This window comes from Oncorhynchus masou, chromosome 11, assembly GCF_036934945.1.
Source record: "Oncorhynchus masou masou isolate Uvic2021 chromosome 11, UVic_Omas_1.1, whole genome shotgun sequence".
In the NCBI taxonomy this organism is placed as follows: domain Eukaryota; kingdom Metazoa; phylum Chordata; class Actinopteri; order Salmoniformes; family Salmonidae; genus Oncorhynchus; species Oncorhynchus masou.
In genome coordinates, this window is record NC_088222.1 from 14,058,255 (window position 1) to 14,085,122 (window position 26,868).

General features: G+C 44.7%; 1 protein-coding gene across 4 annotated transcripts in view; it reads right to left on the reverse strand.

The window, feature by feature from the left end:
* LOC135548144 (rab GTPase-activating protein 1-like) overlaps positions 1-26,868 on the reverse strand; it is a 137,240-nt gene that overhangs the window by 77,846 nt on the left and 32,526 nt on the right. For all 4 annotated transcript variants that reach the window (XM_064977447.1, XM_064977450.1, XM_064977446.1 and 1 more), the window contains 5 exons: positions 26,417-26,586; positions 25,377-25,546; positions 24,598-24,757; positions 16,658-16,751; positions 6,802-6,952 (listed from right to left, as the gene is read on the reverse strand). In XM_064977447.1, coding sequence (XP_064833519.1) covers positions 6,802-6,952; positions 16,658-16,751; positions 24,598-24,757; positions 25,377-25,546; positions 26,417-26,586 — 745 coding nt within the window. The remainder of the gene's footprint in view (positions 1-6,801; positions 6,953-16,657; positions 16,752-24,597; positions 24,758-25,376; positions 25,547-26,416; positions 26,587-26,868) is intronic.

A 26,868-nucleotide genomic window follows, 5' to 3' on the forward strand; every position in this document is an offset into this window, starting at 1 on the left:
CCTTGTAGATACCTTTAGCATGGACCACCTCAAATAAAACATACATGTGGATTCAAAGTACTCCTCTAGTTCATCTATGTAGAGAATCATGTTGATTCTTAATAAGTTACCACCAGGCTCTTAGGAGTGGGGAACGCCACACATTCACATTCCAAGGCCATAATAAAATAAAACAATGTTTTGTTTAGGGGAAAAAAAAGTGGTGTTTATGATTCCAACATGATGATTCCTCTCGTCAGTGAGTAGTGGTGACCTGGTTAGATCTGGGAACGTCTCGTGTCTCGAGTCATCAGGTACAAGCAGTCCTACATAGAGGAGGATAAATAAAGCAGCAGTCGTCTCAGCACTTTGTATCTATCTGTGTGTGTGTGTGTGTGTGTGTGTGTGTCGTGCTCCACAAACCTCCATGGTCTGACAGAAAATACATCTATCTAGAGCTACCGCCCCGGTGAAGTCTACGCTCTCATCCAGATCAATATCACTCCACCACCATCTTAGCATTACCACAGTCAGCAGGATACTCACATAAACAATACTGGGCTAGTGATGTCTTACGACAACAGAACAGTGGTCCAGGCGAGGACGATGGGGCCAGACAGGAATGGGAGTGCAGGGGGTGGGGGGGCATCTTGTTGCCACCTAGGAGCCTGGCGTGGGCACCGCGGGATGCTGGCTTTACATAATGTCAGTTGACATGACTGATGCGGAGGCCAGTAAAAACACTGCCCCACACCAAGCCAACAAACAAACTGGGCAGACTAAGTTACCACAACTTTACGCAATTTCTGTGTGATAAACAAAAGATCTGCTCACACCGTATGGGATGCTTACTTAGCACATCATTGTTGTACTGTAGACTTAAGCTGGGTGTACACTATTTTAGCCCCGATTTAACTGTCCCAGAGCAGTTTTTTTTAAAGATCAGAGACAAAATCCCTGTTGTTGCTTACTAGGGGCGCGCAACAGTAACCAGCGCTGCAAAGACACATTTTGAAAACTGCAATAGCCAGGTGATCTGCAATAGCCAATGAGAGCTCGCCAGAGAATAAGCCATTGAGATAATGCCGTTGTTTGGCATCACCCAGGATGTGTAGACTCTGGAGCAGGAGATGATGCCGTTGTTTGGCATAACCCAGGATGTGTAGACTCTGGAGCAGGAGCCATGACTACTACTAGTATGCGTTTGTACTTGCCTGAAGTTCGCAAGCAATTTTATTCCATTCAAAATGTGGCTAGATATTTCAACTCTGTATGGCATGCCTGAATCTCTGATTGAACATGTTTATGAGCCTGCCTTGAGCCACAGCTCTTTCTAGCTATGTCAAATCTAATCACATCATTGTTTTCGCGTGACAGCGTGGTATGGAGAATCCTCACGACCAACTGAAAATCGTTTAGTGTGGCACCACTACATTGGCAAGACAAAACAACTACAGGAAAGATGGTCATTTAATGTGAGAGCCTCAGCAATGTTAGGATTTTGAAAGGTGTGTTGTGTCCACCCGGCATTAGTTGTCCAGCTGTTATGTTATATTCTGAGGTGTCTGCTATGGTGATAACATAGAGGTTCAGTCTACTACTTAATGTTTGTGTATAATGCTGTCATGTCCTTAGAAGAGCCATAGTCATTGGTCAAGGTCAACTTTAAACTTGAATGTTCAGTCATACTCTCAGTGGAAAGAAAACGTTGACACTTTGATATAGGAGGACAGAATGTTAAATGTGAGGAGAGTTGACAAACGTTTTAGCATTACCATCCATCACTTCCACGAGGCACACACACACACACACACACACACACACACACACACACCCCCCCCCCCCCTCTGGTACTTAGCTCACAACCCCCTACCACAGTGTGAGTAAAGAACTTGCAGCACACCGCAGCCAAGCACCACCTTAGTGCAAACTCCTAACGAGGGGCTGACCAGCAGTCACATAACATAGAAATGATATTAAGAAGAAATAGGACATTGACGAATTAGGGGGAAAGAAGGACATAATGACTTTAAATGGCTGTTAAGATTTTGAGATTGTCACAGAGAGAGATATTGTACGTAAATGAGCCTTCATCTTCCACTTTGATGACTTAAGAGAGAGGTTTTTACCTCAGATTCCTTCATCTGTCTGTGTGTGCAATGCAAGGATGGCAGATCATCTCTATGGCTAACTGGCATTCAATCCATCAATCATTCAATCAAATTGAAGTGCGGCAAAAAGCCCTTTTTTACATCAGCAGTCACAAAAGGACTTTACAGTAAGTCGGCCAAGACCCCATCGCAAACGAGTGCATTGCTGAATAACCAGGTGGAACGACACACAGATGACAGGAAGGGAGCAATGACAACCAATCAAGCATCAGCAACAACATTATCACTGTTCAAAATCTACATTCCGCCAATATTACATAGATGAATATTAAGCTATCAAGCTAGTGATAGAGTCACATGACTTAGATGATTAAGAGCTGATCCTACAATCTTGTAAAACAAAATCTGTTTATTATTTCCACTAAACATAATAATAAAATTGAGTTTGATTAGAAAGGTCAAAACATTGACCCATTGTTTTAATACAACTCACTTTCTTATTCAAGTACATTACCATTTACCAAGAGTTTTCATCTATATTTTTTGTAGCTGTCAATTTACCACCCTAAACCGATGACCACACTCAACGAGGGGGAGGTAGGCTGCCAAGGTAAATAAGAATTTGTTAACTGACTTGCCTAGTTAAATGAAGGTACAATTAAATAAAAATAAAAGATGTATTGCAAAAAAGAAAATGCACACCCAGAGGCAGCGTTTCTCACGGCCGGTGATTTTAATGCAAGGAAATTAAAATCCGTTTTACCTCATTTTTACCAGCATGTCACCTGTGCAACTAGGAGGCAACAAAACTCTAGATCACTTTTACTCCACGCACAGAAATGCATACAAGACACCGGCTTCATTAACAAGTGCATCTATGACGCCGTTCCTACAGTGACCGTACACACCCCAACCAGAAGCCATGGACTACAACCACAATGAACTAAATGCTAGAGATAACATTTTCAAGGAACAAGACACTAATCCAGATGCTTATAAGAAATCCCACTGTGGCCTCCAACGAAACTGTAACAGATGTGATAGGGCTTGCAAACTATCACAGTTTACAAAGGTAAACCCAGCCGCGAGCTACCCAGCGATGCAAACCTACCAGACAAGCTAAATGCCATCTATACTCGCTTCAAGGCAAGCAACACTGAACCATGCATGAGAGCACCAGCTGTTCCGGACAACTCTGTGATCTTTCTCTCCGTAGCTGATGAAGTAAGACCTTTAAACAGGTTAACATTCGCAAAGCTGTGAGGCCAGATGGAATACCAGGATGTGTACTCAGAATATGCCCTGACGACGATGCGGCAGCCTATAGGGAGGAGGTCAAGAGACCTGTCAGTGTGGTGACAGGCCAACAACCTGTCACTTAACCTCAACAAGACAAAGGATCTGATCGTGAAGTAAAGGTGGGGCTGTAGTGGAGCGGGGTCGAGAACTTCAAGTTCTTCACTAACATTTTCAACATATCCCTGACCTGGTCTGTAATACCAATTGAAATACCAGACAACCATAGCCCCCCCTACCCAATAACACCAAGGTAAACTGCTTAAATGACTATCACCCCGTAGCACTTGCATCTGTAGCCTGAAAATAGCTGTGCAGCAATGCTCCCCATCCAAACTGAAAGAGCTTGAGAAGAACTGCAGAGAAGAATGGGAGAAACTCCCCAAATACAGGTGTGCCAAGCTTGTAGCGTCCTACCCAAGAAAACTTGAGGCTATAATTGCTGCCAAAGGTGCTTCAACAAAGTACAGAGTAAAGGGTCTGAAAACTTATGCAAATGTGATGTTCTTTTATTCATTTGCAAAAAATGTCAAAACATTCCTGTCATTATGGGGTATTGTGTGAAGATGAGGGTATTTTAAAAAAAATACACACTTTAGAATAAGGCTGTAACATAACAAAATGTGGAAAAAGTCAAGGGGTCTGAATACTTTCCGAAGGCACTGTTGATTTATCAATAATGACTACTGATACACGCAGTATTGACAAACATTAATATGTTTACGATCTTGCAGACGATCTCCTGATATACAGTTGAAGTCAGAAGTTTACATCACTTAGGATGGAGTCATTAAAATTTGTTTTTCAACCACTCCACAAATTAACAAACTATAGTTTTGGCAAGTCGGTTAGGACATCTACTTTGTGCATGACACAAGTAATTGTTCTAACAATTGTTTACTGACAGATTATTTAACTTATAATTCACTGTATCACAATTCCAGTGGGTCAGAAGTTTACATACACTAAGTTGACTGTGCCTTTAATTAAGCAGCTTGGAAAATTCCAGAAAATTATGTCATGGCTTTAGAAGCTTCTGATAGGCTAATTGACATAATTTGAGTCAATTGGAGGTGAACCTGTGGATGAATTTCAAGGCCTACCTTCAAACTCAGTGGCTCTTTGCTTGACATCATGGGAAAATAAAAAGAAATCAGCCAAGACCTGAGAATTTTTTTTGTAGACCTCCACAAGTCTGTTTCATCTTTGGGAGCAATTTCCAAACGCCTGAAGGTACCACGTTCATCTGTACAAACAATAGTACGCAAGTATAAACACCATGGGACCACGCAGCCGTCATACCACTCAGGAAGGAGACGCATTCTGTCTCCTGGAGATGAAAAAAATGCAAATCAATCCCAGAACAACAGCAAAGGACCTTGTGAAGATGCTGGAGGAAACAGGTACAAAAGTATCTATATCTACAGTAAAACGAGTCCTATATCGACATAACCTGAATGGCCTCTCAGCAAGGAAGAAACCACTGCTCCAAAACCGCCATAAAAGCCAGACTACAGTTTGCAACTGCACATGGGGACAAAGATCGTTCTTTTTGGAGAAATATCCTCTGGTCTGATGAAACAAAAATATAACTATTTGGCCATAATGACCATCGTTATGTTTGGAGGAAAAAGGGGGAGGCTTGCAAGCCAAAGAACACCATCCCAACTGTGATGCACGGGGGTGGCAGCATCATGTTGTGGGGGTGCTTTGCTGCAGGAGGGACTGGTGCACTTCACAAAATAGATGGCTGCATGAGAAAAGAAAATTATGTGGATATATTGAAGCAACATCTCAAGACATGAGTGAGAAAGTTAGGTCGCAAACAGGGTCTTCCAAAATGGACAATGACCTCAAGCATACTTCCAAAGTTGTGGCAAAATGGCTTAAGGACAACAACGTCAAGGTATTGGAGTGGCCATCACAAAGCACTGACCTCAATCCTATAGAAAATGTGTGGGCAGAACTGAAAAAGCGTGTGCGAGCAAGGAGGCCTACAAACCTGATTCAGTTACACCAGCTCTGTCAGGAGGAATGGGCCAAAATTCACCAACTTATTGTGGGAAGCTTTTGGAAGGCTACCTGAAACATTTGACCCAAGTTAATCAATTTAAAGGCAATGCTACCAAATACTAAATGAGTGTATGTCAACTTCTGACCCACTAGGAATGTGATGAAATAAATAAAAGCTGAAATAATTCACTCTCTACTATTATTCGGACATTTCACATTCTTAAAATAAAGTGGTGATCCTAACTGACCTAAAACAGGGAATTTTTTACCAGGATTAAATGTTATGAACTGTGAAAAACTGAGTTTAAATGTATTTGGCTAAGGTGTACGTAAACTTCCGACTTCAACTGTACCTGACTAATATTGAAAACTCAATTCCCCACCCTGCTGAAAATATTTTCAGAATACTCAAAAATCTCAAAATATAAACTTATTGTGGAAAAAAACTAAATAATGGCAATTGGAAAAAGAAAAAGAATAACTCATGTTCAACAGCAATCCTTTAAGTGGACAATAAACTAAATATGAAATACCAAACAACAAATATATGAAGATAACTTTAGCCCATTACTCAACAATATGAAAGCAGACCTAATTAAATGGAACAATCTTCCTATAAACCTAACAGGTAGAATACACCTCTTCAGAATGCTATGGTTCCCAAAGTTTTTAGAAACTTTCTCAGTAATGTCCATTACCCCACTGAAGACATTCTTTAAAACAGTATACTCTGTCATAACCGACTTCATATGGGCAATTAAAACTCATTGAATAAATAGGAAGCATCTTCCTACGTCTGAGGGGGGGGGGTTTAACCTTCCAGACTTGGATTTGTATCAACTCGCCACCCAAAGCTTTTACTTGAGACATATAGTTAAATGTACTAAAGAGGAACAAAGGGTACATATTGATGATGCACATGCTCCAGTATCTTTTTACGTGTCTATTTTCAAAGGATAAAGCTAAGAACATCAACAACTTCATAGTTAAAAACACTATAACATGGAAAAAAATTGGAAAAAATGAAACGTATTCTACAAAAACTATATCACTCCCTAAAAAACCTCTGGAACAATCTCCTTGGATAGTAAGTAACCTGGTACGAGCATCAGCTTGTACGAGTCAGAACTGCTCATAGGGCAGGAGGCCTATCTCCTGTTTCTGTAGCGTGAGGCTGCTTAATGTACACACCCTGGACAGGACGCTAGTCTATCGCAGGGCCTTACCCCCAATCTATCTCCTTAATACGGAGTGCCAAGCAGAGACGCATCAATCCTTGGATAACTTTTCAGAATTTACAGATAAATTGGTCCACATGGAAAACTAAAGGCATTGAAAACGTAAATGGCTTGGGTAACAGGAAATACATTTATTTCCATGAAGGTTCAAGGGTCAGGCCTACCTTAGTGATGAGGGTGCGGTACTCCTCCACTTGGTGGTCGTTGTTATGGCAACCAGCCAGGAGCTGCCACACCTCTCCTCTGAGGGCCTCTGGGACCCCGCTACGCACCAAAGCCGGGAGCTGCTTGGGACGCACAGACAGGTTCAGATGCCTGGGGACAGAGGGAGGGAAGCCATGATGTAACCAACCATTATGTAAACACTAATGCTATCAAATCCAACTTAATTGGTGGCATACACAGATGACAAGGAGTATAAACAGCACTGCGTATACCAAACACTACATCCCTGATGCTAACTGAATAATGATGGTATGATTTAATCTGATTTAATGTAATCAATGGAGGTGAAAGATATCCAGCCATGTCAGGAACAAGTCATATATCACCGTTCCAGGTCAGCAGGCCATTAATTCTCTTATCAGCTCTGATTTACACTGGGAGGAGGGACCACTGACTCGATTAAGGGCTGTCATGGGAAAACAATGGCGGCCTTCCAGGAGGCACTATATGCTGTCGCACTGCAAAGCTCAAGTGATATATCTGCAGTATATCCCATTAGTCTCATACGACAGACGATATATCTACAGTATATCCCATTAGTCTCATACGACAGACTACGCCGTACATAGAGACCCAGGTTCTCAGTGAATGTCTATGTCTCGGTTATATACTAAATCCAGCTGGGCTGATCAGGAGGAAGGGGATCATGAGAATGTAGTTGGCGTATCTAAAGGGGCAGAGGAGAGGAACAGGAGGATGGAGTGAGTCTTATTTAACAGGTGTGATGTGGGGCCTGGAGATCAAGGGAGGAGGGAGGGAGAGAGAAGGGGTGGAAGAGAGAGGGAGGGAGAGAGAGAGAGAGAGAGAGAGAGAGAGAGAGCAAGAGAGAGAAGAAGAGAGAGAAGAAGAGAGAAAGGGTTATCTCTGATCAGAACAGACACAGAGAGAGAGTCTCCCCTCAGTTCTTCCCAGAACCCTGGGCAGCTGGCGGGGGAGGAAGGTACAAGTCACAATGCCAAGAAGCACATATGATCAGGTTCCACACCACACCACATGCCCCTGGGAGAGCTAAGAACATTCCAGATGAATCGTTAACTTTTCCCCCACTTTTCATGTATTTATTTATCCCGAGTTACTTGGTTGGTTACGCAATGCAACGTGGCATTTCTTTTCTGCTCAGATAAAACAGTTGAAACAAGAAAGGGCGTACTTTCAGTGTGATGTAAGTGAAACCAGCCCTGGTGCTCAGCGGGTTGGCAATACAAAATGGCTCCCACTGACAATGAGAGCCCTGCATCGAGTCACATCACAGTCCCATTTAAATTACTCAATTTATTTACCAATCTTTGCAAGTTAGAAGGAAAGCAAATTTCATAAACATAGTTGTTTTATTTCAGTCAGCACAGCCATTCTCAAGAGACACGTTAATAGCAAAGCCTAAAAACAGTGTTAAAGTATTTGGGAGGCAAAAAAAAAGCACCTTTTATGCACCTAGTGGCTGTATGTGCTCCCTCCCTCTTCCCTCCCATCCCCTCCCTCGCTGAAGTCTGGGTTGAAGGGAAGTGAATCGTTATAGTTTTGTCAAAAATAATAGTTTAAATGACTAATACAAATCGTTCAAAAAAGTAATCAACTTTGTATGGCCTTATTCGCAAGTGTCGGTGGAACGTTTTTGGGAACATTACGAAAACATGATAGATAAAACCGTTAACTAGCGGGTACAATATATTTTTTGAATTGGCTACCTGTTAATCTGTTCTCTACATATTTTATAGGCTAGACCAACTTGCTGCTGCAGTGAATGAACGGTCTCTCTCCTTGAGCAATGGCCCAAGGAGAGACCCACAAACACAGATGTGCTAAAGTATTATGCCGATCCTTGTTGATATGTTGATTTTTATTTGATTGATAACATAAAACTGTGCCTAAATATATTACATTAATATAAATTATTAAAATAATTCCAATACTTTTTTTTACAGGCCCAGAAAAACACGACTTTAAAATACCATGACTTTTCCAGGATTTTCATGATGAACGAACCCTGTATGAAGGATAAGCGTATATTTTACAAGCAGCAACTAGTGTTAGTTTTCATATCATAGATAAATGTGCATTTCCCACTAAAATGTTCAGTCAAAGAACCTGCATGAAGAAGAATCTGGTACATGGTACATTATTGAAAGACTCTTGTTGTGTGATTTGGGTCATAACTCTGCTAGAGGGCCACTCTACCACTGTGCTGCTCAGCAGTAAGTTCCTTCATCCCTCTCTGACATGCCTCCCATTATCTATTTAAAAATATATATATTTCACCTTTATTTAACCAGGTAGGCCAGTTGAGAACAAGTTCCCATTTACAACTGTGACTTGGCCAAGATAAAGCAAACAACAACACATAGTTACACATGGAGTAAACAAACGTACAGTCAATAAGGCAATAGGGAGAAAAAATCTTTATACAGTGTGTGTAAATGAGGTAAGATTAGGGAAGTAAGGCAATAAATAGGCCGTAGTGGCAAAGTAATTACAATTTAGCAATTAAACACTGGAGTGATAGATGTGCAGAAGATTAATGTGCAAGTAGTGATACTGTGGCGCAAAGGAGCAAATAACAATATGGGGATGCGGTAGTTGGATGGGCTATTTACAGATGGGCTATGTACAGATGGGCTATGTACAGATGGGCTATGTACAGATGCAGTGATCTGTGAGCTGCTCTGACAGCTGATGCTTAAAGTTAGTGAGGGAGATATGAGTCTCCAGCTTCAGGGATTTTTTTCAATTCGTTCCAGTCATTGGCAGCAGAGAACTGGAAGGAAAGGCGGCCAATTGAGGAATAGGCTTTAGGGGTGACCAGTGATATATACATGCTGGAGCGTGTGCTACGGGTGGGTGTTGCTGTGTTGACCAGTGAGCTGAGATAAGATGGAGCTTTACCTAGCAAAGATTTACAGATGACCTGGAGCCAGTGGGTTTGGTGACGAATATGAAGCGAGGGCCAGCCAACGAGAACATACAGGTCGCAATGGTGGGTAGAATATGGGGCATTGGTGACAAAACGGATGGCACTGTGATAGACTGCATCCAACTTGCTGAGTAGAGTGTTGGAGTCTATTTTGTAAATGACATCGCCGAAGTCAAGGATCGGCAGGATAGTCAGTTTTACGAGGATATGCTTGGCAACATGAGTGAAGGATGCTTTGTTGCGAAATAGGAATCCAATTCTAGATTTGATTTTGGATTGGAGATGCTTAATGTGATTCTGGAAGGAGAGTTTACAGTCTAACCAGACACCTAGGTATTTGAAATTGTCCACATATTCTAAGTCAGAACCGTCCAGAGTAGTGATGCTGGATGGGTGGGCAGGTGCGGGCAACGATCAGTTGAAGAGCATGCATTTAGTTTTACTTGCTTATAAGAGCAGTTGGAGGCCACGGAAGGAGAGTTGTATTGCATTGAAGCTCGTCTGGAGGTTAGTTAACAAAGTGTCCAAAGAAGGGCCAGAAGTACACAGAATGGTGTTGTCTGCGTAGAGGTGGATCAGAGAATCAATAGCAGCAAAAGCTGCGAGAGCATTGATGTATACAGAGAAAAGAGTCGGCCCAAGAATTGAACCCTGTGGCACACCCAATAGAAACTTCCAGAGGTCTGGACAACAGGCCCTTTGATTTGACACACTGAACTCGGTCTGAGAAGTAGTTGGTGAACCAGGCGATGCAGTCATTTGAGAAACCACGGCTGTTGAGTCTGCCGATAAGAGTGTGGTGATTGACAGAGTCGAAAGCCTTGGCCAGGTCGATGAATAAGGCTGCACAGTATTGTCTTTTATAGATGGCGGTTATGATATCGTTTTGGACATTGAGCGTGGCTGAGGTGCACCCATGACCAGCTTGGAAACCAGATTGAATAGCGGAGAAGGTACGGTGGGATTCGAAATGGTCGGTAATATTTTTGTTAACTTGGTAGAATAGATATAGGTCTGTAACAGTTTGGGTCTAGAGTGTCACCCCCTTTGAAGAGGGGGATGACCGCAGCAGCTTTCCAATCTATGGGGATCTCAGACAACACAAAAAGGAAGCTGAACAGGTTAGTAATAGGGGTTGATACAATTGTGGCAGATAATTTTAGAAAGAGAGGGTCCAGGTTGTCAAGCCCAGCTGATTTGTAGGGGTCCAGATTTTGCAGCTCTTTCAGGACATCAGCTATCTGGATTTGGGTGAAGGCGAAATGGGGGAGGTTTGGGCAAGTTGCTGTGGGGGGTGCAGGGCTGTTGACCGGGGTAGGGGTAGCCAGGTGGAAAGCATGGCAGCTGTAGAAAAAATGCTTATTGAAATTCTCAATTATAGTGGATTTGTCGGTGGTGACAGTGTTTCCTAGCCTCAGTGTAGTGGGCAGCTGGGAGGAGGTGCTCTTTTTCTCCATGGACTTTACAGTGTTCCAGAACTTTTTTGAGTTAGTACTACAGGATGCACATTTCTGTTTGAAAAAGCTAGCTTTAGCTTTCCTAACTGCCTGTGTATATTGTTCCTAACTTCTCTGAAAAGTTGTACATCACGGGGGCTGTTCGATGCTAATGCAGTACGCCACAGGATGTTTTGTGCTGGACAAGAACAGTCAGGTCTGGAGGGAACCAAGGGCTATATCTGTTCCTGGTTCTACATTTTTTGAATGGGGCATGCTTATTTAAAATGGTGAGGAGAGAACTTTTAAAGAATAACCAGTCATCCTCTGCTGACGGAGTGAGGTCAATATCCTTCCAGGATACCCGGGCCAGGTTGATTACAGTGATGAGGGGTGGTAATTTGACCCCAGACCCATTACGGACGCAGGCAATGATCACTGAGATGCCACTTTATGTTTATATACCCTACATTAGTCGTCTCATATGTATATACTGTACTCTATACCATCTACTGTATCTTGCCTATGCCGTTCTGTACCATCACTCATTCATATATCTTTATGTACATATTCTTTATCCCTTTACACTTGTGTGTATAAGGTAGTAGTTGTGGAATTGTTGGGTTAGATTACTCGTTGGTTATTACTGCATTGTCGGAACTAAAAGCACAAGCATTTCGCTACACTCGCATTAACATCTGCTAACCATGTGTATGTGACAAATAAAATGTGATTTGATCTGAGATCCTGGCTGAAGACAGCAGAGGTGTATTTAGAGGGCAGGTTGGTCAGGATGATATCTAGGAGGGTGCCCATGTTTGGAGATTTGGGGTTCGACCTGGTAGGTTCATTGATAATTTGTGTGAGATTGAGGGTATCTAGCTTAGATTGTAGGACGGCGGGGGTATTAAGCATGTCCCAGTTTAGGTGACCTAACAGTAACAAGCTCTGAAAAATAGATAGATGTGGGGCAATCAATTCACATATGGTGTCCAGGGCATGGCTGGGGGTAGTCTATAACAAGCGGCAACAGTGAGAGACTTGTTTCTGGAAAGGTGGATTTTTAGAAGTACAAGCTCGAATTGTTTGGGCACAGACCTGGATAGTATTACAGAACTCTGCAGGCTGTCTCTGAAGTAGATTGCAACTCCGCCCCCTTTGGCAGTTCTATCTCGTCGGAAAATGTTATAGTTAGGGATGGAAATTTCAGGATTTTTGGTGGCCTTCCTAAGCCAGGATTCAGACACGGCTAGGACATCCGGGTTGGCAGAGTGTGCTAAAGCAGTGAGTAAAACAAACTTAGGGCGGGGGCTTCTAATGTTAACATGCATGAACCCAAGGCTTTTACGGTTGCAGAAGTAAACAAATGAAAGTGCCTGGGGACACACAGGGCCTGGATTAACCTCTACATCACCAGAGGAACAGAGGAGGAGTAGGATAAGGGTATGGCTAAAGTCTAAAGGCTAGAAGGACTGGTCGTCTAGTGTGTTCGGAACAGGTTTCTGGGCGCGGAAGAATAGATTTAAGGCATAATGCAAAGACAAGGATATGGTAGGATGTGAATACAGTGGAGGTAAACCTAGGCATTGCATGATGATGACAGCGGTTTTGTCTCTGGAGACATCATTTAGACCAGGTGAGGTCACCGCATGTGTGGGAGGTGAAACAAAAAGGGCTAGCTAAGGCATATTGAGCAGGGCTGGAGTCTTTAAAGTGAAATAAGACAATAATCATAAACCAAAACAGCAATGGACAAGACATATTGACAGTAGGGAGAGGCATGCGTAGCCGAGTGATCATAGGGACCAGTGGGAGGCTAGGCGAGCTGGAGACATGGCGATTCAGACAGCTAGCGGGCCGGGGCTAGCAGAAGGGCCTTAGGGGGGGACGGCGCGATGGAAGAAAGTTTGTTGTAGCGCCGTCGGAAGGTTACGTCAGCAGACCAGTCATGTTGGATTGGCAGGGCTCCGTGTAGGCAGTAAAAGGGTCCAGGCAAATTGGCAAAATAGGTATTGTAGCCCAATAAATTGGCTGATGGTCCTCTTCAGCTAGCAGTCCGACATGTTCTAGACAGCTAGCGGACCGCGGCTAGCAGGCCCTTCATGGGAAGTCGCGACAGAGTAGCCTGTTGACACCCCTCGGGCGGATTATTTACATTTACATTTAAGTCATTTAGCAGATTATGTCGGTAGACCAGTCGTGGTGGAATCGGCGGGGCTCCATGTCGGCAGTAGAAGGGGTAAATTGGCAAAATTGGCAAAATATGTATTGCCGCCCAAGGAATGGCTGATGAACCTCTTAACCTGTTGATGCTCTGGGGGCGCTATTTCATTTTTGGATGAAAAACGTTCCCGTTTTAAACAAGATATTTTGTCACAAAAAGATGCTCGACTATGCATATAATTGATAGCTTTCGAAAGAAAACACTCTGACGTGTCCAGAACTACCAAGATATTTTCTGTGCGTGCCCTAGAACGTGAGCTTCAGGCAAAACCAAGATGAGACAGCATCCAGGAAATGAGCAGGATTTTTGAGGCTCTGTTTTCCATTGTCTCCTTAGATGGCTGTGAATGCGAGAGGAATGAGCCTGGCCTTTCTGTCGTTTCCCCAAGGTGTCTGCAGCATTGTGACGTATTTGTAGGCAGATCATTGGAAGATTGACCATAAGAGACCACATTTACCAGGTGTCCGCCCGGTGTCCTGCGCCAAAATTGGTGCGCAAAAGACAGCTGCCAGTATTTTTCCATGGGATACAGAGAGGAAAGCAAGCTTCCACGAACTGCATATCAATGAAGAGATATGTGAAAAAACACCTTGAGGATTGATTCCAAACAACGTTTGCCATGTTTCGGTCGATATTATGTAGTTAATCCGGAAAAAGTTTTACGTTGTAGGTGACTGAATTTTCGTTTCGTTTCGGTAGCCAGACGCAATGTAGAAAACGGAACGATTTCTCCTACACACAGACGCTTTCAGGAAAAACTGCGCATTTGGTATGTAACTGAGAGTCTCCTCATTGAAAACATCAGAAGCTCTTCAAAGGTAAATGATTTTATTTATTTGGTTATCTGGTTTTTGTGAAAATGTTGCGTGCTAAATGCTACTCAAAATGCTATGCTAGCTTTGCATACTCTTACACAAATTAGTCCATTTCTATGGTTCAAAAGCATATTTTGAAAATCTGAGATGACAGTGTTGTTAAGAAAAGGCTAAGCTTGAGAGCAGACGCATTATTTTCATTTTATTTGCGATTTTCAGAAATCGTTAATGTTGCGTTATGCTAATGAGCCTGAGGCTTTAGTCACGATCCCGGATCCGGGATGGGGAGTTCCAAGAGGTTATTAAGCTAGCCGGGGGCTGGGCCTCGCACGAGGCTTGTTCTAGGCTCACTGGTGCTTGCTTCGGGACAGAGACGTTAGCCACGGGGGGTAGCTACTCGGATAGCAGCTAGCTAGCTACAATGATCCAGGTGAAAAGGTTCAGAGCTTGCGGTAGGGAACTGGAGATGGAGAAAGAGCACTCCGGTAAACTCTGGGTTGAAACGCGCTGTGCAGACTGGCAGGAGTTGACCAGGCTAAGGTTAGCTGATGACCGCTAGCCATGGCTAACTGACTATTAGCTAGTAGCTAGTTAGCTGGCTAGCTTCTGTTGGGGGTTCTGGTTCTAAAGTATAGAAAATAGCAGATCCATACTACATTGGGTGAGGCGGGTTGCAGGAGAGCATGTTGAAACAGGTTAAAATATATACTAAATAAATACAAAGGATACGGGACATGACAAGACGAAGACAAAGACGTCTGAACTGCTACGTCATCTTGGTTGAATAGGGAACCATGCCATGCCTCTGCTGACCGATTGACAGGAACATTAAAAAGGCCACCAAATCAATCCTTCTTGTGACAGCCTGGACAGTCAGGCAGGGAACGCCACTCGACTGACCCACCGGCATCGTTGCAAGTTTTAATGTCACGTGCATAGGTACAGTGAAATGCCTTTCCAGCAAGCTCTGAACCCAACAATCCAGTAATCAATATCAATGTAGTATTAAAAATAACATAAGGTAGAACAAAAACAAGAGACATAAAAATAAAAACACAAGATAAATGCCAAAATAATCACTAAATAGTATGTATGTTCGCAAAACTGAGGCCATCCATTACAGTGCCATCTTACCATGACGGTAAGGCAGACTAACTACACCCCGTGACGGTAAGGCTAACCACACCCCGTGACGGTAAAGCTAACCACACCCCGTGACGGTAAGGCTAACTACACCCCGTGACGGTAAGGCTAACTACACGCCGTGACGGTAAGGCTAACTACACACCGTGCCGGTAAGGCAGACTAACTACACACACACACCGTGACGGTAAGGCTAACTACACACACGCCGTGACGGTAAGGCTAACTACACACACGCCGTGACGGTAAGGCTAACTACACACACGCCGTGACGGTAAGGCTAACTACACACACGCCGTGACGGTAAGGCTAACTACACACACGCCGTGACGGTATGGCTAACTACACACACGCCGTGACGGTAAGGCTAACTACACACACGCCGTGACGGTAAGGCTAACTACACACATGCCGTGACGGTAAGGCTAACTACACACACGCCGTGACGGTAAGGCTAACTACACACACACCATGACGGTAAGGCTAACTACACACACACCATGACGGTAAGGCTAACTACACACCATGACGGAAAGGCTAACTACACACAATGACGGAAAGGCTAACTACACACCGTGACGGAAAGGCTAACTACACACCATGACGGTAAGGCTGACTAACTACATACCGTGCCGGTAAGGCTGGATAACTATACACCGTGCCGGTAAGGCTAACTACACACCGTGCCGGTAAGGCAGACTAACTACACACCATGACGGTAAGGCAGACTAACTACACACAAGCTCTGGTAGCTACTTTCTCAGTCCAGATGTATTCACTGGGAAAGAGGCTGCTGCCTGGTGGTCATGTTGGTTATTATTCTCACAAGGTCAATGAAATAAAGTTCAAATCATCTCCTTTGTTAGTTTTCGGTACATATTTTCTTTAACACCACTTTGAATGTGGAGCGAAATGAAGATGAGACATGTTAAATACACTGTCCACTAGGCACAGACGTTAGGTCAACATCAGGTTTGGATTGACGTTTGATTGAGTTGTCAACTTACGTGAAATTTAAAAAAATTCAACCACGTCGTTAGATTTCGGTTAAAAGTTGGGTGAAAAGCCAAACAATCCCGAAAATTCTTTTACATTGATAACTTTTTGCAAATCCAATCAGGTTTTTCACATTGACTCGACATCATCACCTTTAATTCTTTATGTTGAAATGAAATGGAAACATGGATTCAACCAGTTGGTGCCCAGTGGGTGGTGCTATGATTTACATGAAGACAAGGTATGACATCCACAGAGAGGTCAGTCACTCACCATTTGGACAGCAGGTCTCCCCAGGTCTCCAGGATCTTCTCAGCACACTCTTTTGACACGTCTCCTGAGCCACTCAGCAACGGCTCGTCATTGTCTGACAAAATAGAATTTAATACAACTTTATTGTCCATCTTGCGAAATAAATGTATCTTTATGCTCTGCTCCAGAGACGAAAACTGAGAGTCCCAAGTGGTACCCTACTACCATCAACCGTAGTCAAACGTAGTGCACTTTGTAGGGAATAGGGTGCCATTTGGGACGCAGTCAGAGAAAGGGTTGACATATCAACACAGCTGAGCGTGGATTAGAGTAAAAAAACATGCTGTATGTATAGTGACTTACTAGACAGATAAACAGTCACGTAGAGGGAGAATAGTGCCACAGGGCTCAATTATAGGGCCGACTCTTTTCTCGGCATATATCAATGTCGCTCTTCCTGCGAGTGATTCCATGCTCCATCTCTACGCAGATGACACCATTCTGTATACATCTGGCCCTTCTTTGGACACGGTCTTAACAAACCTCCAAACAAGCTTCAATACCATACAACACTCCTTCCGTGACCTCCAACTCTTCTTAAACGCTAGTAAACTAAATGCATGCTCTTCAACCGATCGCTGCCCGCACCGCCAACTAGCATCACTACTCTGGACGGTTCTGACTTAGAATATGTGGACAACTATAAATACCTAGGTGTCTGGCCAGGCTGTAAACTCTCCTTCCAGACTCATTAAGCATCTCCAATCCAAAATCAAATCTAGAATCGGCTTCCTATTTCGCAACAAAGCCTCCTTCACTCATGTTGCCAAACATACCCTTTTAAAACTGACTCTCCTACCGATCCTTGACTTCGGCGATGCCATTTACAAAATAGCCTCCAAAACTCTACTCAGCTAATTTGATGCAGTCTATCAGCCATCCGTTTTGTCACCAAAGCGCCATATACCACCCACCACTGCGACCTGTATGCTCTCATTGGCTGGTCCTCGCTACATATTCGTCACCAAACCCACTGGCTCCAGGTCATCTGTAAGTCTTTGCTAGGTAAAGCTCCTCCTTATCTCAGCTCACTGGTCACCATAGCAACACCCACCCGTAGCACGCGCTCCAGCAGGTATATCTCACTGGTCACCCCCAAAGCCAACACCTGCTTTGGATGCCTTTCCTTCCAGTTCTTTGCTGCCAATGACTGGAACGAATTGCAAAAAAAATAATCACTGGCCTAGTGGTTAGAGCGATGGACTAGTAAACGAAAGGTTGCAAGTTCGAATCTCCGAGCTGACAAGGTACAAATCTGTCATTCTGCCCCTGAGCAGGCAGTTAACCCACTGTTCCTAGGCCGTCATTGAAAATAAGACTTTGTTCTTAACGGACTTGCCTATTTAAAGGTCAAAATTTAAAAAAAAAACTGAAGCTGGAGACTCATATCTCCCTCACTAACTTTAAGCATCGGCTGTCAGAGCAGCTTACCGATCGCTGCAGCTGTACACAGCCCATCTGTAAATAGCCCATCCCACCAACTATCTACCACATCCCCATATTTGTTTTTCTGCTCTTTTGCATACCAGTATTTATACTTGCACATCCTCCTCTGCTCATCTATCACTCCAGTGTTAATTGCTAAATTGCAATTACTTCGCCACTATGGCCTATTTATTGCCTTACTTCATCTGCACACACTGTACACAGATCTCTCTATTGTGTTATTGACTGTACATTTGTTTATCCCATGTGTAACTCTGTGTTATTGTTTTTGTCGCACTGCTTTGCTTTATTTTGACCAGGTTGCAGTTGTAAATGAGAACTTGTTCTCAACTGGCCTACCTGGTTAAATAAAGGTGAAATAAAATAAAAATAATAAGGCACATAACAGGCTGGCTAGACAGGTGACAAACACAGTGAGGGGATAGACCTAGCTGTCATACAAGGCTAGCAAAGTGCAAACTGTACAGGGAGTAGAATAAGGCACAACAGACAGAGAGAGACGACCAGCCAATCCCCAGACAGACAGGGAGAGACGACCAGCCAATCCCCAGACAGACAGGGAGAGACTACCAGCCAATCCCCAGACAGACAGGGAGAGACTACCAGCCAATCCCCAGACAGACAGGGAGAGACTACCAGCCAATCCCCAGACAGACAGGGAGAGACTACCAGCCAATCCCCAGACAGACAGGGAGAGACTACCAGCCAATCCCCAGACAGACAGGGAGAGACTACCAGCCAATCCCCAGACAGACAGGGAGAGACTACCAGCCAATCCCCAGACAGACAGGGAGAGACTACCAGCCAATCCCCAGACAGACAGGGAGAGACTACCAGCCAATCCCCAGACAGACAGGGAGAGACTACCAGCCAATCCCCAGACAGACAGGGAGAGACTACCAGCCAATCCCCAGACAGACAGGGAGAGACTACCAGCCAATCCCCAGACAGACAGGGAGAGACTACCAGCCAATCCCCAGACAGACAGGGAGAAACTACCAGCCAATCCCCAGACAGACAGGGAGAAACTACCAGCCAATCCCCAGACAGACAGGGAGAGACTACCAGCCAATCCCCAGACAGACAGGGAGAGACTACCAGCCAATCCCCAGACAGACAGGGAGAAACTACCAGCCAATCCCCAGACAGACAGGGAGAAACTACCAGCCAATCCCCAGACAGACAGGGAGAGACTACCAGCCAATCCCCAGACAGACAGGGAGAGACTACCAGCCAATCCCCAGACAGACAGGGAGAGACTACCAGCCAATCCCCAGACAGACAGGGAGAGACTACCAGCCAATCCCCAGACAGACAGGGAGAAACTACCAGCCAATCCCCAGACAGACAGGGAGAAACTACCAGCCAATCCCCAGACAGACAGGGAGAGACTACCAGCCAATCCCCAGACAGACAGGGAGAAACTACCAGCCAATCCCCAGACAGACAGGGAGAAACTACCAGCCAATCCCCAGACAGACAGGGAGAAACTACCAGCCAATCCCCAGACAGACAGGGAGAGACTACCAGCCAATCCCCAGACAGACAGGGAGAGACTACCAGCCAATCCCCAGACAGACAGGGAGAAACTACCAGCCAATCCCCAGACAGACAGGGAGAGACTACCAGCCAATCCCCAGACAGACAGGGAGAGACTACCAGCCAATCCCCAGACAGACAGGGAGAAACTACCAGCCAATCCCCAGACAGACAGGGAGAAACTACCAGCCAATCCCCAGACAGACAGGGAGAGACTACCAGCCAATCCCCAGACAGACAGGGAGAGACTACCAGCCAATCCCCAGACAGACAGGGAGAGACTACCAGCCAATCCCCAGACAGACAGGGAGAAACTACCAGCCAATCCCCAGACAGACAGGGGAGAAACTACCAGCCAATCCCCAGACAGACAGGGAGAGACTACCAGCCAATCCCCAGACAGACAGGGAGAGACTACCAGCCAATCCCCAGACAGACAGGGAGAAACTACCAGCCAATCCCCAGACAGACAGGGAGAAACTACCAGCCAATCCCCAGACAGACAGGGAGAGACTACCAGCCAATCCCCAGACAGACAGGGAGAGACTACCAGCCAATCCCCAGACAGACAGGGAGAGACTACCAGCCAATTTAGAGTATGCAAGCAGACTTGATCGGTCAGAAATCCTGATCACTCATGGAGCGAACTCTGCGCTTCACATTAAATCAAAGATTATTTGTCACGTGCGTGTACCTTACAGTGAAATGCTTACAAGCCCCTTAACCAACAGTACAATTTTTAAAGTATGAACATAGGTATTTGGTGAACAATCGATAAGTAAAGATGTTTTTAAACAGTAAAAAATAACAGTAGTGAGGCTATATACAGGTGATACCGGTACAGAGTCAATGTGCGGATACATTGGTTAGTCGGGCTATTTGAGGTAATAAGTACATGTAGGATTAGTTAAAGTGACTATGCATAGATGATAAACAGAGAGTAGCAGCAGCATAAAGGAGGGGGTGGCGGGGTACAATGCATAGTCTAGTTTGTTGGCGATGTGGACACCAAGGAACTTGAAGCTCTCAACCTGCTCCACTACAGCCGTCAATGAGAATGGGAGCGCACTCGGTCCTCCTTTTCCTATAGTCCACAATCATCTCCTTTGTCTTGATTATGTTGATTATTCTGGCACCACCCGGCCAGGTCTCTGACCTCCTTCCTATAGGCAGTCTCATCGTTGTCAGTGATCAGGCCTACCACTGTTGTATCGTCTGCAAACTTAATGATGGTGTTGGAGTCGTGCCTGCCCATGCAGTCATGGTGAACAGGGGGTACAGGAGGGGACAAAGTACACACCCCTGAGGGGCTCCAGTGTTGAGAATCAGTGTGGCAGATGTGCTGCTACCTACCCTTACCACCTCAGGGCAGCCCGTGAGAAAGTCCAGGATCTAGTTGCAGAGGGAGGTATTTGATCTCAGCATCCTTAGCTTAGTGATCAGCTTTGAGGGCAATATGGTGTTGAACGCTGAACTGTAGTCAATTAATAGCATTCTCACGTAGGTGTTCCTTTTGTCCAGGTGGGAAAGGGCAATGTGGAGTGCAATAGAGATTGCATCATATGTGGATCTGTTTAAGCTGTATGCCAATTGGAGTGGGTCTAGGGTTTCAGGGATAATGGTGTTAATGTGAGACATGACCAGCCTATGACCAGCCTTTCAACATACTTCATGGCTACGGACGTGAGTGCTATGGGTCTGTAGTCATTTAGGCAGGTTACCTAGTGTTCTTGGGCACAGGGACTATGGTGGTCTGCTTGAAACATGTTGGTATTACAGACTCAATCAGGGAGAATTTGAAAATGTCAGTGAAGACACCTGCCAGTTGGTCAGCACCTGCCCGGAGCAAACGTCCTGGTAATCCGTCTGGCCCAGTGGCCTTTCGGAATATTGACCTGTTTAAAGGTCTTACTCACGTCGGCTACGGAGAGCGTTATCACACAGTCGTTCGGAACAGCTGATGCTCTCATGCATGCCTCAGTGTTGCTTGCCTTGAAGCGAGCATAGAAGTGATTTAACTTGTCTGGTAGGCTTGTGTCACTGGGCAGCTCGCGGCTGTGCTTCCCTTTGTAGTCTGTAATAGTTTGCAGGCCCTTCCACATCCGACAAGTGTCGGATCCGGTGTAGTACGATTCAATCTTAGTCCTTTATTGGTGCTTTGTCTGTTTGATGGTTCGTCTGAAGGCGTAGCGGGATTTCTTATAAGCGTTCGGGTTAGAGTCCTGCTCCTTGAAGGTGGCCGCTCTACCCTTTAGCTCAGTGTGGATGTTGTCTGTAACCCATGGTTTCTGGTTGGGGTATGTACGTACAGTCACTGTGGGGACGATCTCATCGATGCACTTATTGATGAACCTAGTGACCGATGTGATGTACTCCTCAATACCATTGGAGGAATCCCGGAACATATTCCAGTCTGTGCTAGCAAAACAGTCCTGAAGCTGAGCATCTGCGTCATCTGACAACTTCTTTATTGTCCGAGTCACTGGTGCTTCCTGCTAAAAACCGCTCTACGCTTCCAAGAAGAAAAAAACTGCCACTCTGAATTCACTCGATTTGTTAATATCACAATTTAACCAACACCCATCTATTGTTGGGACAACCTGGACCTACCATTTAGTTTTTAACTATTGAAACCAAACAGTATGATTTGAATATAAAGTATTTTAATAAACATGAAAAGGTGAATGTAAGAAGCGCTCATAATTTAAAATAGGCTACATGTCGTATTAAACAGCATGTAAACACTCTGAATATGTCAGGAGCCAGACAGGGAGCCTAAGAAGAAACTACAATTAATAATTTAGGCTATATTATTTCAATTATTTCAAGGCTAAAGCCTACAACAAAATACATTGTGAAGCATTTGTGAGTGAGACACAAGGCTGGTAGGGACATAGAGCACTCAGCAATTAAACAACATTTAGTTGTATTAAATCATCAGTCAATCAATTGCACATATAGCTTGTGACTGACTTATAATTAAGTACAAATTAAATGAGAAATGCCTGATTAGGCTCAGTGTCTATTTGGGGACAGACACGGAGTGCCTTTGCATTCTTTTTTTAGAAACAAGTTTGTCCAGAGTCTGTGGCTTCAGGCTCCTGCGATGATGCCTGCAGAGCAGACCAGCAGTAGAGAATACCCTCTCCACACTTGCAGAGCCACGCTTGCCAGGCTGGGCAGAGATGCAGAGTTGTTTAAAAATACATCTATAGGTAGGCCTAAAGGTTGTTAGGCAAAACAACCACATCAAAACGGAAAGCTCCTTGAAAGTGGGAATATGCCGGGCCTATTGGGCCAAAATCAATTATGGCCTTTTGTATAGATAATATTACAAAAATGAACAAAACTTTTAAGAGATCTGATTTTTAGTTTATAAATACTTTGCTACAATGTGACACTTAGTTAGCTACCCACCTTGTTCCTTTCTTTTAGCATATGCACGTAGTAAGTACACCATCATGCTTTCGGGATATGTGTCTTTTAAGATTCCACAATGACTCTACATTACCACTCCCTCTCTTGCTATTGGTCCTCATCTTTGTAAGTCACTTTGATTTAACACCTGTGTGTTTATCAGTTTCTTTATGAAAATATTTTGTGAACTCCATGACAGTAGCTAAAGCAGGGGCTATCAGCACACAAGTAGACTACAAATGCATGCTGGGCTTGTGAAGTGAGCACTACTGGAGCGTAACAGGAGGAGGCGAGACGGCCGAAGCCCCAGCCTTTAGCAATCTAGCCCCTCACTCCAGTCAAATTGGGCACTCTCCACTCACATACTCTGCACCCAATCCCTAAACAGAGAGTGAGAGACTACCAGACAATCCCCAAACAGGCAGGGAGAGACCGCCACCCAATCCCCAAACAGGCAGGGAGAGACTGCCACCCAATCCCCAAACAGGCAGGGAGAGACTGCCACCCAATCCCCAAACAGGCAGGGAGAGACTGCCACCCAATCCCCAAACAGGCAGGGAGAGACTGCCACCCAATCCCCAAACAGGCAGGGAGAGACTGCCACCCAATCCCCAAACAGACAGGGAGAGACTGCCACCCAATCCCCAAACAGACAGGGAAAGACTGCCACCCAATCCCAAATCAACAAGGTCGTGTTCAGTAGCGCACATCATAGCAAAACTTTTTGAAATGGAAAATAGAAATCTGTATTTTGTTTTAAAGTTCAGCTGTGTCGATTTTCTGCCTGTCTAATCTTCTCAGAACTCAACAAGTGCCTATGACATAGGCTGGGGGAAGAGGCTAGGGATTGAATTGGGATAGAGCTACAGAGACAGGAGTGCAGGAAGGGTTATCATTTACTCCCCCTAGCACTGCTTCAGCAGAAAGGGGCTATTCTCAAGAAAGTTTCACTTGCAATAATTGTGTTTTTTTCTTTTTCTAGCTACTTTTAAATTGTTATTTGCTCTGGATTACACCATATGCTAAATGAATAAAATATAAATGTTGGGTTGGATTATAAAAACAGCATAGAAGGGCAGGTGGGGAGGGTTGCTCAGACAATCACCTTCCTCCTTGTCATCGTCACGGGGTAATGGCACCATAGAGCAATGGGAGGCTTTACTTGCAATTATTGTGATAGATTGACCTACTTTGTAACCTTTATTTAACTAGGCAAGTCAGTTAAGAACAAATTCATATTTACAATGACGGCCTACCCAGGCCAAACCTGGATGAAGCTGGGCCAATTGTACGCCGCCCTATGGGACTCACAATCACGGCCGGATGTGATACAGCCTGGATTCGAACCAGGGACTGTAGTGATGAGATGCAGTGCCTTAGACCACTGCGCCACCCATCTGGTAAATGACTAAAATATCAATGTAATGGGAACTAGGTCTTCTGGCCTCGATGGGACTTTCTGTGAAAAGATACATGTTTTTTACATGTTAGTCAGTCACCTTCCTCCTCATCATCCTCAGGGGGCGATGGCACCATGGATCCTTGGGAGGCAGACTGCAGGATGTTGGGGCTGGCTGTGGTCTTCTTCCTCTCCCTCTCTAACTCGCTCTCCAGGCTCAGCACCTCGTACAGGGTGTCCTTGTTCCTCTTTCGTTCCATCTGGGAAGGTGGGAAAGTCATGTACAGGGTCGAGACAATAGGTAACCGGTTTCATGGGTAAAGAGTCACATACACCCTTCCTGTCATGGATCTAAAAGCATTGGATGGTGTTGTTGTCCCTCTCTGGGAAGGGGGAGGGAAATGGAGTCACATACAAGCTCAAGACAATAGGGGACCACTTTAACTAGCAGTTACATTGTCAAAGAAAATATAAAAGAACCTTCTCACAATTCATGTTGGGTTGACATAAATGAACACTAAGAGGTATGTTCGATGTGGATTATCCATTGGAAACCGGCCACTAATTTTTAAGTGTCATAAAAATATATATTACTAATAGCACAACAATAAAAGCCAGGAAAAAGGAGTAGTGGTTTCAGTGAGGTACAATGAATATAAATAGAGGATGATGTCAGATATTAAGTGTTTGAAACTGTCTTACCTGTCTGAGTTTCAGCTCTCACTCTCACCTGTCTGAGTTTCAGCTCTCACTCTCACCTATCTGAGTTTCAGCTCTCACCTCTCACCTGTCTGAGTTTTAGCTAGAAGTTCTGTCTCAAGTTTCAGCTAGAATCTCTGTCTCACCCGTCTCAAGTTTCAGCTAGAAGCTCGGTCTCACCTGTCTGAGTTTCAGGTAGAAAGTCTCTGTGTAGCTGCGTTTGCTGAATGGCCAGAAGAGCCTCTCGTTGGGGGAGCAGACTCTGACCCTGGTCTCCAGCAGGAAACGAACCGGCTCCTCCACCTCAGTGATCACCAGGTCCACCGCCGTCGTCATGTAGATAAACCTATCTGTTTGACATAACCCATAATGGCCATTAATATAACCCTTAAAGAAACCCTTATATCTGTGGTCAGGCGAGGTCACCTGTGTGGTGCAGTGGTCTATGGCAGTGCATTACAGTGCTAGCTGTGCCACTAGAGATCCTAGTTTGAGTCTAGGCTCTGTTGCAGCCGGCCACGACCGGGAGACCCGTGGGGCGGCGCACAATTGGCCCAGCGTCGTCCGGGTTAGGGGAGGGTTTGGCCGGCAGGGATGTGCTTGTACCATCGCACTCTAGCGACTCCTGTGGCGGGCCGGGCACAGTGGACGCTGACACGGTCGCCAGATGTACAGTGTTTCCTTCGACACACTGGTGCTGCTGGCTTCCGGGTTAAGCAGGCATTGTGTCACGAAGCAGTGCGGCTTGGCTGGGTTGTGTTTCGGAGGATACACGGATCTCAACCTTCGCCTCTCCCGAGTCCGTACGGGAGTTGCAGCGATGAGACAAGACTAACTACCAATTGGACACCACGAAAATGTGGAGAAAAAGGAGTAAAAGTACAACAAAAACATTTTGGAATAAAAAATAAATTAAATAAAACAAATGTAATAATCTGTGATCAGGTACTTGAACCCAACACTCATCAATGTAAACCTTAAAGTTGTGGACCTGTAAATGAACTTATCTGGAACACAAATATCCTCTATGACAGTAGCTGTGGTCGTAGCTATGTAGCGAGATGACATCAGCTAGAGAGCCAGCCATGGTCACGGTTGGCATTGAACTATATGGGGTCATTATACTTAGAATGGTGGACATATACAGACAGGGCAAATACCAATGTTAAGTTGCTCTACATAACAAGCTAGGGACAGCACTGCATGATGGCCTGCTGTACCTTTGGCTGTCTCCTCGTTGACAGCCTGGAATTGAGGCATGTTGGGATTCCAGCTCCCTGTGATGATGTAGGACTTTCCATCAGATGACTTCCCCATCGACTCCAGGTCTAGCAGGTGCATGTCACTGTTCTTCACGTTCTTCCCTGGGCTCAGCAGTAGGCCGAAGCACCTGGAACACACACACACACACAGAACACACACACAAGAGCACACGCACAGAGCGGAAGCACAGATCACACACACACACCTCATAAGAGTGGAACCAGGTGGAAAGTGTCAGCTGAATCATCTCTCACATAGTATCAGCCTAGCTAGCTATACATCCTTCATAAAACGGGGGATAAAAGAGCTCTCCAATTCCGGCCCAGAATAAGAAGGGTAAAATAACAAAGAGCCATGGAAATGAGATGACGGTGGTTCAAAACAACATTATTAACCATGGAGAATTAGC